The 19431-nt window shown below is 42.4% G+C and overlaps 1 protein-coding gene across 1 annotated transcript in view; it reads left to right on the top strand.

The window, feature by feature from the left end:
* PHF10 (PHD finger protein 10) overlaps nucleotides 1–19431 on the top strand; it is a 475129-nt gene that overhangs the window by 65280 nt on the left and 390418 nt on the right. Inside the window, exon 3 of the mRNA XM_068233401.1 lies at nucleotides 9399–9532. Coding sequence (XP_068089502.1) covers nucleotides 9399–9532 — 134 coding nt within the window. The remainder of the gene's footprint in view (nucleotides 1–9398; nucleotides 9533–19431) is intronic.

The following is a 19431-nucleotide window of genomic DNA, read 5'->3' as shown; positions in this document are numbered from 1 at the left end:
ATAATATTAGAGGGTTACAGAATAGAGTTCGAACATCTCCCCCCTCAAAACTTTGTATTAACACCTTGTCGAAGAGACCCAGCCTTATTAGTAGCCCTCCAGTCAGAAGTAAAGTCTCTTCTTCAGAAAGGAGTAATTCGACAGGTTCCAGCATGTCAAAGAGAACAGGGATTCTACTCCCCAATCTTCCTGGTAAAAAAGCCTCAAGGAGCCTATCGATTGATTCTAAACCTAAAGAAATTGAATCTAAAAGTCAAATACAGGAAATTCAGGATGGACAATATTCGATCTGTAGTTCATCTTTTACAGAAGGACGATTTTTTGGCATCCCTAGACCTGAAGGATGCGTATCTACATCTACCAATCCATTTATCCTGCCAACAATACCTGAGGTTTGCCGTGTGGATGGAAGGAGAGGTAAGACATTTTCAATTTAATGCCTTGCCTTTCGGACTATCGTCTGCCCCATGGCTATTTACTAAGGTTATGTCTGAAGTATTAGCTCTTCTCAGGTTAAGACACGTTAATATTGTCGGTTACCTTGATGATTTTTTATTATGGGGTTCTTCTGAAAAATCCGTTAATGATCAGCTTTTTATAACTCTGGGCGTCTTCCAGGAGTTAGGTTGGTTAATTAATTGGGAAAAGTCTGCTCTGATTCCTTCCCAGTGTCTAGAATTTTTGGGTTTCAATATTTCTACCAGAGAAGAGAAACTGTTGTTACCTGATAGGAAGATCATTGCTATTTTTAATAGTATTTTCTCATTTCAGAGATTAAGAAGCATATCGCTAAGAAAAGCCATGGCTCTTCTAGGACTTCTAACCTCTGCCTTTCCGGCGATCCAGTGGGGACAGTTCCATGCGAGATTTCTACAAATATGGATTTTGAAATCTTGGAACAGGTCTCTGGTGACTCTAGACAAGAAGATCATCATTCCACAAAGTGTAAAGACTTCCCTTATCTGGTGGCAACGTCTGGATCATCTATCTCCTGGTCATCTGTGGAATTATCCACAACAGAATACAATCACAACCGATGCCAGTTTGTGGGGTTGGGGAGCCCACTTCAATTCTCTGCCGGCTCAAGGATCATGGAATATGACAATAAGGTCACAGTCATCGAACAACAGAGAGTTGCAAGCAGTATGGCAAGCCTTACTACATTTCGGCCCCCTAATAGAGAATTCTCATGTCAGAATAAGAACAGACAACAGGAGCGTTGTAGCTTTCCTGAACAGGCAAGGGGGCACGAGGAGTCAATCCTTATGGGAAAAGACGGCAAAGATCCTATTCTGGTCGGAGAGAAATCTTTTATCGTTAACTGCGATACATTTAAAGGGAACCTCAAACCACTTGGCGGACTACCTCAGCAGGAGGAAATTAGACTCGAAGGAGTGGTCACTAGATCTGGAAGTTTTTCAGCAGGTGACGTTACAATGGGGTTGCCCAGAAGTAGACCTGTTTGCAAGGAGAGCGAATGCGAAATGTCAGCAATTTTGTGCCCTGTTTCCAGAGGACCTACCTTGGAAAGTAGACGCCTTCTCGATCAATTGGGGAGAGTTACTGATGTATGCATTTCCTCCAATTCCATTGCTACCATGAGTAATAAAAAAGATTATTCAGGACAAGGCTCGAGTAATCCTGATAGCTCCACTATGGCCAAAAAGACCATGGTTCACGTCACTAAGAACACTAGCGGTTACAGATCCGATAGTCTTTCCTCCCATACCTCACTTGCTGTCCCAGGGTCCAGTGTGGCATCCGAGTTTAAACAGCCTTCACCTTTCAGCCTGGAAGCTGAATGGGGCATCCTGAAGTCCAAGGGCTTTTCAGACGAACTGTCAGAAACTTTATTACAGAGTAGGAAGAAGGTGACTCGAGTAATATACCAAAAGGCCTGGAGAGTGTATAACGAATGGTGCTCGGAAAGATCTTGTGACAATGCTTCACTTAAATCCGTATTAGAATTTCTTCAGTGTGGATACAAGAAGGGGCTTAGTATAAGCACTCTGAAGGTACAGGTATCTGCTCTAAGCGTATTTCTAGAAAGACAGCTGGCAGAAGAAAATCTAATTTTAAGATTCTTCCAAGCTTTAAAGAGACTGAAACCAGCAATCAGGTCCAGAATACCCTCATGGGATTTAAATACTGTCTTACAGGGGTTATGTGAAGCCCCTTTTGAACCATTATCACAAATTTCGGAGAAATTTCTTACTCTAAAAACCATTTTCCTGCTAGCCATTACTTCAGCTAGAAGAATAGGTGAATTGCAGGCATTGTCTATTAACCTTCCTGGCGGTAAGCCCGAACTGAGTTCGGGCTATGCCGCTGGAAGGCACCGCTCAGGCCCCGCTGGGCCGATTTGCATAATTTTTTTTTTTTGCTGCACGCAGCTAGCACTTTGCTAGCTGCGTGCAGTGCCCGATCGCCGCCGCTACCCGCCGATCCGCCGCTATCCGTCGCGCCGCAGCCGCCCCCCCCCCCAGACCCCGTGCGCTGCCTGGCCAATCAGTGCCAGGCAGCTCTATGGGGTGGATCGGAATCCCCTTTGACGTCACGACGTCGATGACGTCGGTGACGTCATCCCGCCCCGTCGCCATGGCGACGGGGGAAGCCCTCCGGGAGATCCCGTTCTTTGAACGGGATCTCCGGATCTCCGATCGCCGCCGGCGATCGGAGGGGCTGGGGGGATGCCGCTGAGCAGCGGCTATCATGTAGCGAGACTTTGTCTCGCTACATGAAAAAAAAAAAAAAAAAATGTAAAAAAAAAGATTTGCTGCCCCCTGGCGATTTTTTTTTTTTTGCAAACCGCCAGGAGGGTTAAAGAGCCCTACTGCATCATTTCTGAAGATAGAATTACGTTACGCACGGATGCAGCGTTTCTACCAAAGGTTGTTTCCTCATTTCACAGGAATCAAGAAATCTTCCTTCCTTCCTTTTGTGAGAATCCTAACAATGACAAGGAAAAGAGACTTCATTGCCTGGATGTAAGGAGATGTCTTATACAATATATGGAGAGAACAGGTCCATGGAGAAAAACTGACGCAATGTTCGTTCTATTTGCTGGGAAACAAAGAGGCAACAAGGCGTCCAAAACGACTCTAGCACGATGGATCAGACAGGCTATTACATTGGCATATCAAGCTCAAGGGAAGCAGTTAGGGTCTTCAATTAGAGCTCATTCTACAAGAGGAATATCGACTTCCTGGGCAGAGAGGTCAGGGGCATCAATAGAACAGATATGCAGAGCTGCTACCTGGTCAAGTCACAATACCTTTGTGAGGCATTATCGCCTAAACATCTCAGCCGCAGCAGATTTGTCTTTTGGAAGAAAAGTACTGCAGGCAGTGGTCCCGCCCTAGATTTCATATCTGGTACATCGTCTCATCCAGGGGTGCTGTCCAATGACGTTCTGGGAAAGACAACTTTACTTACGGTAACGTCTTTTCCAGTAGTCAGAAGGACAGCACCCCTGCAACCCGCCCTATTTTTGGGTGGAATAATAATTATGTAAGTAGGCATTTATACCGGTCCGTGTCATCTTTTGTATTAACTGAAGTACTGAGGGTAAGCTAGTAGCTTATATATGGCTGCCTATTTGTTATGCAAATCTTTCTTTTGCAGTTCCTGTCCACGATTGGGAGGGAGACAAGTCTCATCCAGGGGTGCTGTCCTTCTGACTACTGGAAAAGACGTTACCGTAAGTAAAGTTGTCTTTCTGCACTGTGGGTTGCTCTCCAGGGGTCATGTAGGTCCAGTTTGGCCAAAAATGTGGAGAGTGCTTGGATGTTTTTGCGTGTGGGTTTGAGGACGGAGTCTAGTTTACTATCCTGTATTGAAGTCCCCTCCTATTATCAAGCAAGAAGATAAAAGTCTTTTGAGCTTAGATAAGTTTCCTTAAAAATTTAATTTGGCCACTGTTGGAGGTGTAGAGACTTAAGAGGGTGTAAGAAGCATTGTCCACTGTGCAATCGATAAGGATATAGAGGCCTTCTGCGTATTTTTCAATTGATTTTATGTCCACATCTAGGTCCTTATGGAAAGCTATTAAGACTCCTCTCTTTTTCTTCTCAAAATTATTTAGGATAATGTGGGTAGCAAGGATGATAGCATTTGGGAGCATTACCTTCTTTGAAGTGAGTCTCTTGTGCAAATATATCAGCATTAAGATTTAGAGCTTCCTTCCATAATGCATGTCTCTTGACTGGATTGTTGAGGCCTTTGACATTTATTGATGAAAATTTAAGCATTACAAAGCCAAGAAGTATGCGTAAAATCAAAACTTGAAATCCTTGTTACTTTGAATTTATAATGTATCCTATAACGAGGGGATTGGGGTAGGAAAACGTGTTGCCCGATGATTCTCAACAGATGGCCAGCTGGCCAGATTGTTAGAACAGCTTGAGATAACTTGTTGAAGCTAAGCATAAAAACATAACACAACATGAAGAAAATCAACAAATATGTTTCCTAGAACATCTTTAAGTGGGGAGGATGGTGATCTCTCCTAACAATCTTCGGTCGTATCACCATTTTTAGAGCTGGGTTGACAGTTATGCACTGGCCGAAGTTTGGATGAGCGTGGCTGGCGTCCAGGCTTATATTGTATATTACTGGTTTGTATAATCTAGGAAGATAATAGTTTAAATCCTCCTTCTGGTGTAGAGATGGCGGTAACTTTCTCCTCTTTGGTGGGAAATCCCCATTTATACGGTGTGTGATTATCTCGTAAAGTTTTTTATTTAGCGGCCAGAGTGACCTTTTTTTCGTCAGTGTAGCCTGGGATAGATCAGAGTAATGCTCTTAAAGGGATCAGGTAAGATGCCATGTTGTCTAATATATTGCATTAGTTCTTCTTTTGCATGATCAAATTGAAAATTGCAGATAACCGCTCTTGTTGTGGAATCAGGCAAGTGGTTAGGCTGAGGGAGTCTGTGTGCTCTTTCTGTGCAAAGGTCAATATCGGTTAAGTGGGGGAGAGCAGCACGTACCAGCTTCTTTATATGCAGTGGTGCTCAGCAAGATTTAGGATATCCGAACTACTTAGATAATCCGAACTTTTTCCACTATCCGAACTTTGAATACAAATTTGGATATTTTTTTAAATCCGAATTGACTATCTGAGCAAACTGGGATTTCCCATCTGAAATCCGAAATCCGGGTGGATAGTTAGTTCAGATATCCGAGCAGAAGCCAAAATCACCTTCAATGGCAAAAATCCCTTTCGAAGGCATCCAGGCCGAGAGAGAGAGAGAGATTTAGGTTTGATCTCCTATTACTGTCTTCTAAATCGTCCGCTTTTAGTTTTAACCACGAGATATCATTCTGGTTCTCGTCCATGCAATCCACCGGTTTGTTATACTCTTTGGTTAGTAAGGAGACACTTGTTTCTACAGCAGCTACTCTGTCTCCTGACAGACTGTTGTAAATGGTTTGTGATTTGCATGATTTCATAATGTTGGGTACACACGTTGCGATTTCCCGCTCGATCCGTGGGATCGATTGGATCGATTCGATTATTTCCAACCTGTTCGATCGGGTTTCAGTCGATACAGCCGTCAATTTTGCATACCTAATATGCAAAATTGACAGCTGTATCGATCGAAACCCGATGGAACATGTTGGAAAAAATGTAATCGATCCTGCGGATCGAGCCGGAAATCGCAACGTGTGTACCCAGCATTGGAGAGGATTTAAGAGACATCATCAGGTCTTTCATTTATGCTTGGGTTACTGATTGCTCAGTGGCTGGGAACTGTTCTAGCGCTAACTGCGTAGTTAGATCAGCAGGCGTTAAAGGACAACTGTGGTGAGAGTTGTATGGAGTTTGCAATATTTACTGCCTTTTAAGCAATACTAGTTGCCTAGCTATCCTGCTGATCCTCTGCCTCTAATATTTTTAGCCATAGACCCTGAACAAGCATGCAGCAAATCAGGTGTTTCTGACATTGTCAGATCTGACAAGATTAGCTGCATGCTTGTTTCAGATGTTTTTTAAGCACTACTGCATCCATATACACACCTGCAGTGCTGCCAGGCAATTGGTATGGTTTAGAAGGCTATACATATGGCAGCCTCCATATGCCTCTCACTAAAGTCGTCCTTTAAAAGGGCCGCTGGGCCTATATGATCCTCTGCTGTCGCCAGCTTCTGCTTTAGACTTTGCTGGGCTTCTGGATGCTGGGGAGTCTCCATCTGAGGAGTACTCATCCTGGGGTAAGCTGCGGGAGTTGGACCTCTGAGAGACAGCCGGTGTGGGATCGCCGGGGCCCCCTGTCCTCGTCAGCACCATCTGTGCCTCTGTTGCGCATGTGGATGCCAGCAAAAAGCCCCGGGAGTTTCTACGGTCTGAGTTGCCGTTTGGTCCCCCATCTTAGTCGCCTCTACTTCCATTACCTCCTCCGGCATGTTTGTGGCTAGGCACGGCGAGATAAGCTGCTTTGGAGACTTTTTTTTTTTTTTTTTGAGGTTTAGTGCGGAGCTTTCCTTCTTTGTCCAGTGTGCTCGCGTGGCGGACATGCCCCCTTTATTCTTCCAGGGACCCGGCGGCCATCAGTGTGGTTGTAGCGGCGTGTAGTCAGCGGGGGGGGGCTAATTTTAAAATGGACCTGAACTTTTTTTTAGAAAAAAAGTGAGCGATGCAGGTATATATACATGTGTATATCAGAATCAGAATCAGAATCAGAATCACTTTTATTTCGCCAAGCACGACTGGGTCGTGCCCGGAATTGGGCTTGGCACTTGAATACAGGGCATATACATAGAAACATCTGAGACATCAGAACATAGGGCATAATAGACATCAATACAACACACATATATACATGAACCACAATTCTCCATAACTAGGTTGGTTACAGGCAGAAAGTCTACAGGAGGAGAGCATGAGCAGAGTTAAAGTTCAGCGAGTTTACTGCTGAGGGGAAGAAGCTGTTTTTGTGTCTCATGGTCTTTGTGGAGATGGACCTATACCTCAGGTACCTCCTCCCCAAGGGGAGCTGATTGAAAAACTGGTGACCAGGGTGTGAGGGGTCCTTGGCAATCTTCGTTGCTCTGGAGCGTAGTCTGGCATTGTAGAGGGAGTCCAGGGCAGGGAGTGAGTGCCCGATTATCTTTTCCGCTGACCTGATGACCCTCTGTAGTTTGCGCCTGTCACTTTCAGTGGAGCCAGCATACCAGACAAGGATGGAAGAACAGAGGACGGATTCGATGGTTGCGGTATAGAAGCTTGTCAGGAGTTTCAGGGACATGCCGAACTTCTTCAGTTGGCGGAGAAAGTAGAGCCTCTGTTGGGCTTTCCTCTGGATGGAGACAGTGTTTGCCTTCCACTTCAGGGTGCTGGAGATGGTGGTGCCCAGGAGGCGGGCACAGGGCACTTTTTCCACCAGCATCCCTCCAATGTGCAGTGGAGGTGGGGTGGGGGCATGCTTCCTAAAGTCAATGATGATTTCAACGGTTTTTGCGTTGTTGAGGACCAGCTTGTTCTCCCTGCACCAGTGGCAAATCCTGTCGACCTGGTGGCGGTATGCCTGGTCATCGTTGTTGGAGATCAGGCCGACTATGGTGGTGTCGTCCGCAAATTTGATTACCTTGACGGAATTCGCTGAGGATCTGCAATTGTTCGTGTAGAGGGAGAACAGGAATGGTGACAAGACGCAGCCTTGTGGGGCCCCTGTATTGGTGATCCTTGGCTGCGAGGTGATGGAGCCTAGCTTGACAACCTGAGATCTGTTTGTTAGGAAGTCCTTAATCCACAGTTGAAGTGTGGGGTGGACTCCGAGCTCAGCCAGATTTTCTTGTAGTATATGGGGGCTAATGGTGTTGAATGCCGAGCTGAAGTCGAGGAGGAGAACCCTGGCATATGAATTTGGTTTGTCAAGGTGATTGTTGACAAGCTCCAGACAGATGTTAATGGCATCGTCGGTCGACCTATTTGCCCTATAAGCAAATTGATACGGGTCTAATTGGGCTTCCGTTCTGTGCTTGAGGAGGGGCAGGACTGCTTTTTCAAAAGTTTTCATTATGACCGACGTGAGAGCGACAGGTCTGAAGTTGTTGAGGTCAGACGCGCCTTGCTTTTTGGGGACAGGGATGATGGTGGACCGCTTGAAGCATGCCGGTACTTTGCCGCTCACAAGGGACCTGTTGAAGATGGCGGAAAGGGTAGGAGCAAGCTGCTGTGCACACGCTTTCAAGCAGGCTGGAGACACTCCGTCAGGGCCTGAGGCTTTCCTGGCATTTAGTCTGGACAGGTGGCACTCCACGTCCGATTCGCTTATGGTCGGGGGAGGCAGGTCTTGGCATGGTGGTACTGAGGCCTGGGGTGAGGTGAAGGGAGCCTGTAGCTTCGGAGACCCTTCGGGAGCCTCCTTCTCCTCGAACCTGCAGTAGAAGCTGCTGAGGTTTTCTGCTAGCTCAGTGCTGGGAGGTGTGTTTTGAGGGGGGGGCTTGTAATTGGTGGCAGCCTTAAGCCCTCGCCAAACAGCTTGTGAGTCATTCGAGGAGAGGTCCTCCTTTAGCTTATCTGCGTAGCCCTTTTTTGCAATTCTCAGTTCCCTGTCGAGGTTGTTCCTTACGTATATGCACATGTACATGTGTAAACGTGTGTGTATATGTATATATGTGTATATGTGTGTGTGTGTGTGTGTGTGTGTGCGCACGCACGCGCGCAAACACGCACACGTTTTATAAGCAGTCTAGTGGGAACTAATCCAAAAACCCAAGAGTCAACTAAATGGGAGAAAGGGAAATTAAAAACGCCTTTCACTAGCTACCAAATGAACTCTCTGAACATGTGCAATCCACTCATTTATATACTTAACTGTGCTAGAGGTGGGCGTGGCTATGCAGCCTCACAGGGAAAAATTATAAATAAATACCAAGGGATGAGCAGCACAAACCAAATTTTATGCAATTCTATGCAAAGCATGCACGCAGCACTGGAGGTACCCAGACTCCATAAGAAATATATAAATACAGAGGGGCTGCAATTTTCACTACTCCCTGCCTGCTGCCTGCACAGACCTCTCCCTGGATTTTGACTACTCTCTGCCTGCTGCCTGCACTGACCTTTGCCTGGATTTTGACTACTCTCTGCCTGCCTTATTTGTACAGTTTCACAATTTTGTTTAAGTTTATTCATACATTTAATTCAACACATTTGTGTTCTAGTCTTCTATTTGTATGCAGAATGTCTACCAGACTTTTATTTTGATGAGTTATGACTTAAGGATTGAAGGCCTAAAATTCTTGAAAAAAAATGTACCGCTTTTGACTCCTAATTCCAGACAGAAATGCACCGCCAGGGAGGTTAATTACTGGGAAACAAATCATTTTTACGTTCAAGCTTTTTGGACTAAGCCAAATTACAAGGTTTCTCTCCCCTTGACATTTTACAGGTCTGACAGCATTACGAAGTGATGAAGTAATTGACCTTATGATAAAGGAGTACCCAGCCAAGCATGCAGAGTACTCTGTTATTCTTCAGGAAAAGGAACGCCAGCGCATTACCAACAATTACAAAGAATACTCGGTAAGTAACAATCTTTTACTGGTAAAACCCTTCAAAGGTCAATGCTTTTATTAAATACAAGTGACCTTAGCCCGTTTAAAAACGGGCTAGGTCTGTCAGTAATCCGCCGTGCGCGCGCACGCTGCCCGCACGACCACCCCTTCTGGCCCCGTCCTCCTCCGGCTCTCGAAAGTGTCTCTGCGTCTTGTCCCTGCACATGCGCAGTGCTAAAAAGCACACGGAACTGACGCAGGGACACTTGCCTATTATTAGGTCTAGTAAAAAGGCCCGCCCGTTAAACGGGTGCTAGCCCACGGCCGCTACACCCCAGGAATGAGCGTACTCCGCTCACCCATCCCCCCCACTGCTGTACGAAGTATATGCACACAGGGAGATGTTGATTACTTGGCAGTTGGAAAAAGCGGTTATAATGATGTTCTCAGACAGCAAACTGTCAAATCTGGAAGCAGGGACACACACAGGGACAGGACGCAGAGACACAGGGGTTTTATTAGATTGGCTTTTGAAGAATACTTGATAGCATGTTGTTTTACTTTGCTTGTTCCCTTTGTTGTTTTAGTTTTTTTTAAGTTTATTATTTATTGAATTTATATATACAATACAGAGAAGAAGTAAAGACAAACCTATATTAAGAATTGAAGATACAGGAAACAAATTACAAAACCTTGCATATAAAAATACTAAGAAAAGAAAAGGGTAAAAGCAACCAACATTGGGCCAATAGACATTTGTATATATTGCCATGTAATAATGCAGATAAAAGAAAAAGCCCGTTATACAGTGAGCTTTCAAGTTCTTTCCATGCTTTTTCCACCCCAAAAATATGTATGTCTTTGAAGATCTCCAGCATTCAGAGGTTTAAAGAGAACCCGAGGTGGGATTTAATTATGCTAGTGGGGCACAGAGGCTGGTTGTGCACACTAACACCAGCCTCTGTTGCCCCATGGTGTGCCTCCAAGACCCCCCTGCGCACCGCTATACCCCCCACAGTGCTGGCGACACGCAGCGTGTCGCCAGCACAATGTTTACCTATGCGGCGTCAGTCAGCGCCGCTCCCCCGCCTCCTCCACATCGGCGCTACCCGTCCGCGTCCCTTCCCTCCCGCTGATTGGAGGGAAGTGACGCGGGCGGGTAGCGCCGATACGGAGGAGGCGGGGGAGCAGCGCTAACAGACAGGCAGAGGTAAACATTGTGCTGGCGACACGCTGCGTGTCGCTAGCCCTGGAGGGGGGGGGGTTTAGCGGCGCGCAGGAGGGTCTTGGAGGCACACCATGGGGCAACAGAGGCTGGTGTTAGTGTGCACAAACAGCCTCTGTGCCCCACTAGCATAATTAAATCCCACCTCGGGTTCTCTTAAACTCTCTATATTAAAGCGGAATATAACCCTGCATTTCATCTTTGCTCTAAAACATTATTTACAGCATATTGTATGCAAAAAGCATTTTTTTTTTACTAGACCAGCATTGGAAGGGTTAAACACAGAGGTTTAAAGTTCCGTGGAGAGATATGCAGAAGTTCAGATTGTTACATTCTATTTAGTTAAATGTATCTATTGAGAAATGTTACACACTCTTTGACTGTCCTCCAGCTCCTTCTCAGTCAGAGTGAGTCACATTCAACACTTTGATACATTTATGTAAACAAAATGTATCTGTCAGCTTCTGAGAAATCTCCAGGAACTTTAAAGCCCTGTGTAACCCTTCCAATGCTGGTCTAGTAAAAAAAAAAAAGCTGGTTGCATATAATATACTGTAAATAATGTTTTAGAGCAAAGTTGAAATGCAGGGTTATATTCCGCTTTAATGAGTTGTGTACAAAATCAGATAGATAAAACTGGACATGGCGGAGAAGGAAATTCCTATAAAAGGAAACACTTAAAATTTGTCAGGAGTAAAGAGGGATGAGAGGCAAGGTTCAGCAGCTGCCCACATGTGTCTACCAATCACCTGAGGGCCCTTTTGTTATAATAGACAGTAATGAAATCATAACGAGATGTTCAGGTAATGCGTCGTGTAACCTAAAAAGTAATTTTGTGGACACGGGGTTGTATAAGTAGTGTTTCTAAATTCCAAACATCATAAACTGTAACTGTCGGGCATACAAACAAAAATCAATTCTTCATTTTTATCTGGTAAACAAGTAATAAGAATGCTAACTAGGCAATCCAAAAGTGTTAACTACTTTAGGACCTTAATGATGGAAATGTACGCCCTGTTTTGATGGCTGCCAGGGCGTAGATTTCAATCCACTAATGTTCTGTCGCTCCCGGCCTCGCCGTTGTCTCCCCACCGCAGCTCACTCGCTCTGCTGTCTCTATAATGGCAGAGCCCGGTGAGTTAGGGTCAGGAGCTGATTTCATTGGCTCCTGACCCCATCTGTCAACGTAAGCGGCTCTCATTGGCTAAAATTGATAGGCAGGGACAGGAGCCAATGAAAGTGGCTCCTGACCGGCTCACAGGAACTCTGCCATCAAAGAGACGGCAGAGTGGGTGGCCCTGACTTGGGCTATTTGCTGGGGCACATTTTGCTGAGTGTGTGTGTGTGTGTGTGTGTGTGTGTGTGTGTGTGTGTGTGTGTGTGTGTGTGTGTGTGTGTGTGTGTGTGTGTGTGTGTGTGTGTGTTTATATGTATGTGTGTGTGTGTGTGTGTGTTTATATGTATGTGTGTGTGTGTGTGTTTATATGTATGTGTGTGTGTGTGTGTGTGTGTGTGTGTTTATATATGTGTGTGTGTATGTGTATCTCTCTCTCTCTCTCGATAGATAGATAGATAGATCTCTCTCTCTCTCTCTAGATATAGATATATAGATATATAGATATAGATATATAGATACAGATATAGATATAGATATACAGTATATATATATATTTATATATATACATATAGATATATATATAGATATATATCTCTATCTCTCTCTCTCTCTCTCTCTCTCTCTCTCTATATATAGATATAGATATAGATATATATAGATATATATATATATATATATATATATATATATATATATATATATATATATATATATATATATATATATATATATATATATATATATATATATATATATAGATATATAGATATATATCTCTTTCTCTCTCTCTCTCTCTCTCTCTCTATATATATATATATATATATATATATATATAGATATAGATATAGATATAGATAGATAGATAGATAGATAGATAGATATAGAGATATAGAGATATAGAGATATAGAGATATAGAGATATAGAGATATAGAGATATAGAGATATAGAGATATAGAGATATATAGATATAGAGATATATAGATAGAGATATATAGATAGAGATATATAGATAGAGATAGAGATAGAGATATATAGATAGAGATAGAGATAGAGATAGAGAGATAGAGATAGATATATCTATCTATCTCTATCTATCTATCTATATCTATATATCTATCTATATACAGTGGGTTGCAAAAGTATTCGGCCCCCTTGAAGTTTTCCACATTTTGTCACATTACTGCCACAAACATGCATCAATTTTATTGGAATTCCACGTGAAATAATACAAAGTGGTGTACACGTGAGAAGTGGAACGAAAATTATACATGATTCCAAACATTTTTTACAAATAAATAACTGCAGTGGTGTGTGCGTAATTATTCGGCCCCGAGTCAATACTTTGTAGAACCACCTTTTGCTGCAATTACAGCTGCCAGTCTTTTAGGGTATGTCTCTACCAGCTTTGCACATCTAGAGACTGAAATCCTTGCCCATTCTTCTTTGCAAAACAGCTCCAGCTCAGTCAGATTAGATGGACAGCGTTTGTGAACAGCAGTTTTCAGATCTTGCCACAGATTCTCAATTGGATTTAGATCTGGGCTTTGACTGGGTCATTTTAACACATAGATATGTTTTGTTTTAAACTATTTCCATTGTTGCCCTGGCTTTATGTTTAGGGTCATTGTCCTGCATGAAGGTGAACCCTCCGCCCCAGTCTCAAGTCTTTTGCAGTCTCCAAGAGGTTTACTTCCAAGTTTACTTCCAAGTTTGCCCTGTATTTGGCTCCGTCCATCTTCCTATCAACTTTGACCAGCTTCCCTGTCCCTGCTGAAGAGATGCACCCCCGAGCATGATGCTGCCACCACCATATTTGACAGTGGGGATGGTGTGTTCAGAGTGATGTGCAGTTTTAGTTTTCCGCCACACATAGCGTTTTGCATTTTGGCCAAAAAGTTCTATTTTGGTCTCATCTGACCAGAGCACCTTCTTCCACATGGTTGCTGTGTCCCCCACATGGCTTGTGGCAAACTGCAGGTGGGGGATTCTTATGCTTTCTGTTAACAATGCCTTTCTTCTTGCCACTCTTCCATAAAGGCCAACGTTGTACAGCTAACTAATAGTTGTCCTATGGATAGAGTCTCCCACCTGAGCTGTAGATCTCTGCAGCTCGTCCAGAGTCACCATGGGCCTCTTGACTGCATTTCTGATCAGCGCTCTCCTTGTTCGGCCTGTGAGTTTAGGTGGATGGCCTTGTCTTGGTAGGTTTACAGTTGTGCCATACTCCTTCCATTTCTGAATGATCGCTTGAACAGTGCTCCGTGGGATGTTCAAGGCTTTGAAAATCTTTTTGTAGCCTAAGCCTGCTTTAAATTTCTCAATAACTTGATCCCTGACCTGTCTTGTGTGTTCTTTGGACTTCACGGTGTTGTTGCTCCCAATATTCTCTTAGACAACCTCTGAGGCCCTCAAAGAGCAGCTGTATTTGTACTGACATTAGATTATACACAAGTGCACTCTATTTAGTCATTAGCACTCATCAGGCAATGTCTATAGGCAACTGACTGCACTCAGATCAAAGGGGGCCGAATAATTATGCACACACCACTTTGCAGTTATTTATTTGTAAAAAATGTTTGGAATCATGTATGATTTTCATTCCACTTCTCATGTGTACACCACTTTGTGTTGGTCTTTCATGTGGAATTCGAATAAAATTGATTCAGGTTTGTGGCAGTAATATGACAAAATGCGGAGAACTTCAAGGGGGCCGAATACTTTTGCAACCCACTGTGTATGTAGGTATATATATATATATATATATATATATATATATATATATATATATATATATATATATATATATATATATATATATATATATAAATATAAATAATCTCTAGCTCTCTCTCTCTATCTATCTATCTATCTATATATATATATATATAAATATATATCTCTCACTTTTTGAAATATATATATATATATATATATATCTCACTTTTTGAAATATATATATCTCACTTTTTGAAATATATATATATATATCTCACTTTTTGAAAAAGCTGTAGGGTGAAACATGTTAAAGAACATTATACAATCACTTTGTAAATAGCACTATCACTCCTCTATATGTCCTCCTGATATGTATATGTAGGTGATGGTTTGTACTGACTACAGGCAGCATCTGCTAGCAGTCTATATGACAGCTGATTGAATGTTAGTGAGTACAACCTCCTATACCAGCAGGGTTCTGAACCTCGATGTGGAATAGCTACACCACATTATATGTTTAAATGTGGGGGATAAGCCAAGACCTCCACATTAGTGGTTTATACATTATTTTGTGAACCCTGTTAGGCATGATTAAAGTTGTGTTTTTTTACTGACCACTAGGTCTATTAATGTGGAGCTATATACTCCTGTATTTATACTAAAAGGGCTAGTCACTAGTGACCCTGTGTATGATCTATTATATCCACCAAGCAAGGTCCAACACCACTTCTTAAAGGAAACCAGAGCTGTAGATATAGGAAGAACTGATACTTACCCACTGCTTCCTCCTGCAGCATAAATATGTGTGAGTCCCACGCCGTCCTCCCGAAGTCTGCCGTTCAGCTGCAATCAGCCCCGGCTGAACGGCAGACCGCAGGAAGACGGCAAAGGATTTGTAGGTGTTTATGCTGCAGGAGGAAGCCGCGGGTAAGTATCCATTCTTATATCTACAGCTCTGGTACACTTTAAAACAACCACTTTATTAGAATGAGATTAAAATACTGGATACAAAAAGTAATATAGGTGTGGTGTTAGCCATGTTGCAGCTATGTGACGGTGTTGCGAACCGGTAGATAGAGATTGGAGAAAGGTGTTAAAAGAGGAGCGCAACATCTGTGGACATATCTATTACACTTTACAGTCTGAGCTTCTGTTTATCAGTGTAAGCTAACCTTGAAACTTTTTTTGATTGTTGTGATATAAGTAAGCCAACATCTATACATACCCATGGCATAAACAACCAATTATGTATACATATAATTTATACGTTAAGAATAGTTTTATTTGTACTGCCATATCTGATCCTCTGCATTAAGGTATTGCCTTTGATTTTCTAATGCCCAACTATACAGCTTCTTTTTTTCCCATTTAGTTACGCTACCTCTCCACTAGGTGGAGATATTATTCCTGGTTAAAGCAGCAGATTTCTGGCATCACTACAGGACAATTACTTGACTCAAATGGTAACGGAACCAGCTAGGGGAAATGCGTTCCTGGATTTGATCATTTCTAATAGACCAGATAATGTATCAAATGTGCAGGTTCAAGAACATTTGGGAAATAGTGATCACAACATAACGTTTGATCTGGTGACTGATAGGCCACGGGGCAGCGGGACCACTAAAACTATGAATTTTAGAAAAGCAAAGTTCAATCAACTCAGGCAGGCACTAAGTTTGGTGATCTGGAATAATGTACTACAAGTAGAGGACACTGAAGGGAAATGGCAAGCTGAAATAAGTTGAAGGTTCATAAATAATATTTCCTGTACATGCGTCTTGATGATATTCAAAAATAATAGACTGAAAAGGATCTTTAAATAAGTGAGGGTTTTTAATACTCACTATTTCTTCATAATGTAAAGTCAATGATTACAATTCTCCACAGCAAAACAAAAATAGTTATAAGTAATTTCAAACAATAAAAAGATTACAAATCTAATAGTATTCAGTCTTCTGTGTATGCTGGTGACACGTGGAGTGTCAGTTCAGATGACAGCCTGTTCCTCTTGGATGTGTGTGTGTGTGTGTGTGTGTGTGTGTCAGTCTCCTCCTATCTACTCATTTAAATAGGCAACAGCCGATACAAAATCCAGCTTCCTCTGACTGTGGGCATCATTCCTTTTTAGGCATTTTAATTTTACATGATATTACACTACTCCTCCTCCTATTCTAAATAGCATCTGCTGATCCCACTAGAACTATATTCATGAGGATACCTAATACTTTATACTTTGCAATTGTAATACCTTTTCAAGCTGTAGCACTTGATTGTAGCTAACAACTGCTTCTGCTATTCACAAAAGGTCACATTCTTCTACTGAAATAGCTGTACAGTGCTCGACTCAAGTCACACGGGGGAAGGAATTCTCTTCAGCAAAATCCTCTGAAACCTCTTTCAACCAAGGAGAAGGACACTTTACAAATATATATACATATATATCCATATATTCGACTTGACTATTAATTACGGTAACAAATACTTCATTATTAATTGATGGAGCCGTATCAATCAAGACCTTTATCGAATATATACATATATTAATCATATAACATATGTCCCCCTTTATTAAAATAAATTAAAATTTCAATAATACAACATTAATTCTTCATTCATATCACAATCGTATCTCAATCATTTTGGTTTCAAGAGATTAGACTAAGAAATATTTCCCTTCCTCAGTATTTCCACTGACACGAGTCAATTTACCAATTTCTTTAGAACTAATGTTTTGATATTCTCTTCACCCTTTCTAATTTCAATTTTCATTAATCTATAAAACTTCTTAATCTTAAATGCCAAGACTATTTAGCATATTATACAAAGTACCACTATTATAAACAAAATAATTATAGGATGTAATAATAAGTTTCCTGCAGCTGACGTTACTGAAGTTTTTCCTAAAGTATTTAATTTTTTTAAACTATTCCAAAAAGATGTACTACAAAATGTAACAAAATCATGCTGTACAGGGGGCGCATGCGCGACGCGGAAGCGATGAGACGGATCTTCATGCAGCTCCTCTAAGCCTCTAATTAAAGCCGCAATTACCACTTTTATTTACACCAAAGTACCTGCCACCTCCGGGTAACTTGCTCGGGTATGTTGAAGAGGTGAAAAAACAAGGAATCACTGGCTCAATCATCGGCGAGAGACTTTTTTACCAGGACCCGCTCCGCAAGCATGTCTTCTCAAGATGGCGCCCAGTCCCGTTCCTGCCCTTCTCAAGATCTAATTTCGGAAGATGCTGGTGACGCCTGGCCTCAACACCCTCCCGGACTGACCAAGAAAGATCTGGACGACCGCTTGGAAGCCATTTATAACGATCGGATGCATCGCGCATTGAGATCCATGCCCGGGCAAGATCAGCCACCTAGAGACGTAATCTTATTGTTATCTGGTTATGTTTTTGTTTGATGTTTGTTCTGTTTTTTTTGCACCTTACAGGTACATATTCATTGCTGTGCAATTGGTTCTTATGTGTTTCTGGTATCTGGACATTTTATATTTACTCCTATGGAGGTGCTCCTCCTCTCTTTTTCCTCGTACTTGGGTCTCAGGTTAACACTCGTCTGCAATGCTTTGTTGCATTTAATCGGAAATGACCATTACTTTTATTTCTCATAATGTGAGAGGCTTTAATACCCCTCACAAGAGGAGGAAAGCCTTCAGGGATTATAAGAAATCTAAACCAGATTTTATTTTCTTGCTGGAGACCCATTTTTGTGATCGTTCTGCTCCAACCTTTTTTTACTCTTCTTATACTCGTGTGTTTTATACTACCTTTGAGAGGAAAAAGAGAGGAGTGGCTATCCTTATTCATAATAAGACTCCTATCACTGTTATACAGGTTTCTGTTTACCCACAGAGCCGTTTCATTATTATTAAGGCCAGACTGGGCTCCAAAGACATAACTCTAGTCAATTGCTATGCCCCCCAGAGCTCTCAAGCCCAGTTCTACAAATCCTTGTTCCAGCATATGGACCAGTTTCATTCGCCTCATTTCATTCTAGCTGGTGATTTTAATGGTGTGTCTAGTCCCTCCCTGGATAGGAGCAGACAGACTGTTTTCATAAGGGTGTTCCCTAGAACTCTTATTTCTTGTCTACGCAAATCTCAATTATTGGATGTTTGGAGGGCTCACTTCCCTGGTGGGACTGGGCACACCTATTATTCTCAAGCTTGGGATGTGTATGGCAGGCTTGATTACATGTTTTTCTCCTGTAGATATCGGGGGCTCTTCGGGTGTTGACAAGGTGGCACTCTTGGTCAGACCACGCTTCGTTACAGGTATCTTTTCAGCATCTTGGCTTTCCCTATTCGATGGCTCATTGGAGGCTTAATGACTCCCTTTTATCTGACTCCTTGGTGAGAGATTAGCTTTCTACTGTCCTCAAATTTTTTTTTGAGGATAATGAGATTGAAGGTCAATCACCGGGGACTCTTTGGACTGCACACAAGGCCGTCCTTAGGGGCCATTTAATAAGCATAGCCAAGCACAAGCAAAAATCTAGATGTGCAGAAATTGCTTGTCTTAGCAGAGAACTTGATATTTTGCATAGGAGGAATATAAATGGTCGTTCTGGCTCCTTGAAAGATCTTATCGCCAAACGTAAAGAACTGGAGTCTTGTTTTGATTCTCAAATTGCTAAAGACCTCCGACGTTTTAAAACTAGGTTTATTTTACTTGGCAACCGGCACTCTAAAATGTTTGCGCGCAAATTGAACCAATCATATAGAATCCCACATGTGTACAAACTTGGAGATTCGAGGGGCTGCCTTGTCTCCCACCCGAATGAGGTCATAAAATTGTTTGATTCCTTTTATAGTAAACTATATACCGCTGAAGCCTCCCCCTCTTCAGAGTCT

This window comes from Hyperolius riggenbachi, chromosome 4, assembly GCF_040937935.1.
Source record: "Hyperolius riggenbachi isolate aHypRig1 chromosome 4, aHypRig1.pri, whole genome shotgun sequence".
Classification (NCBI taxonomy): Eukaryota; Metazoa; Chordata; class Amphibia; order Anura; family Hyperoliidae; genus Hyperolius; species Hyperolius riggenbachi.
This window is presented reverse-complemented; position numbering and strand designations above follow the sequence as displayed.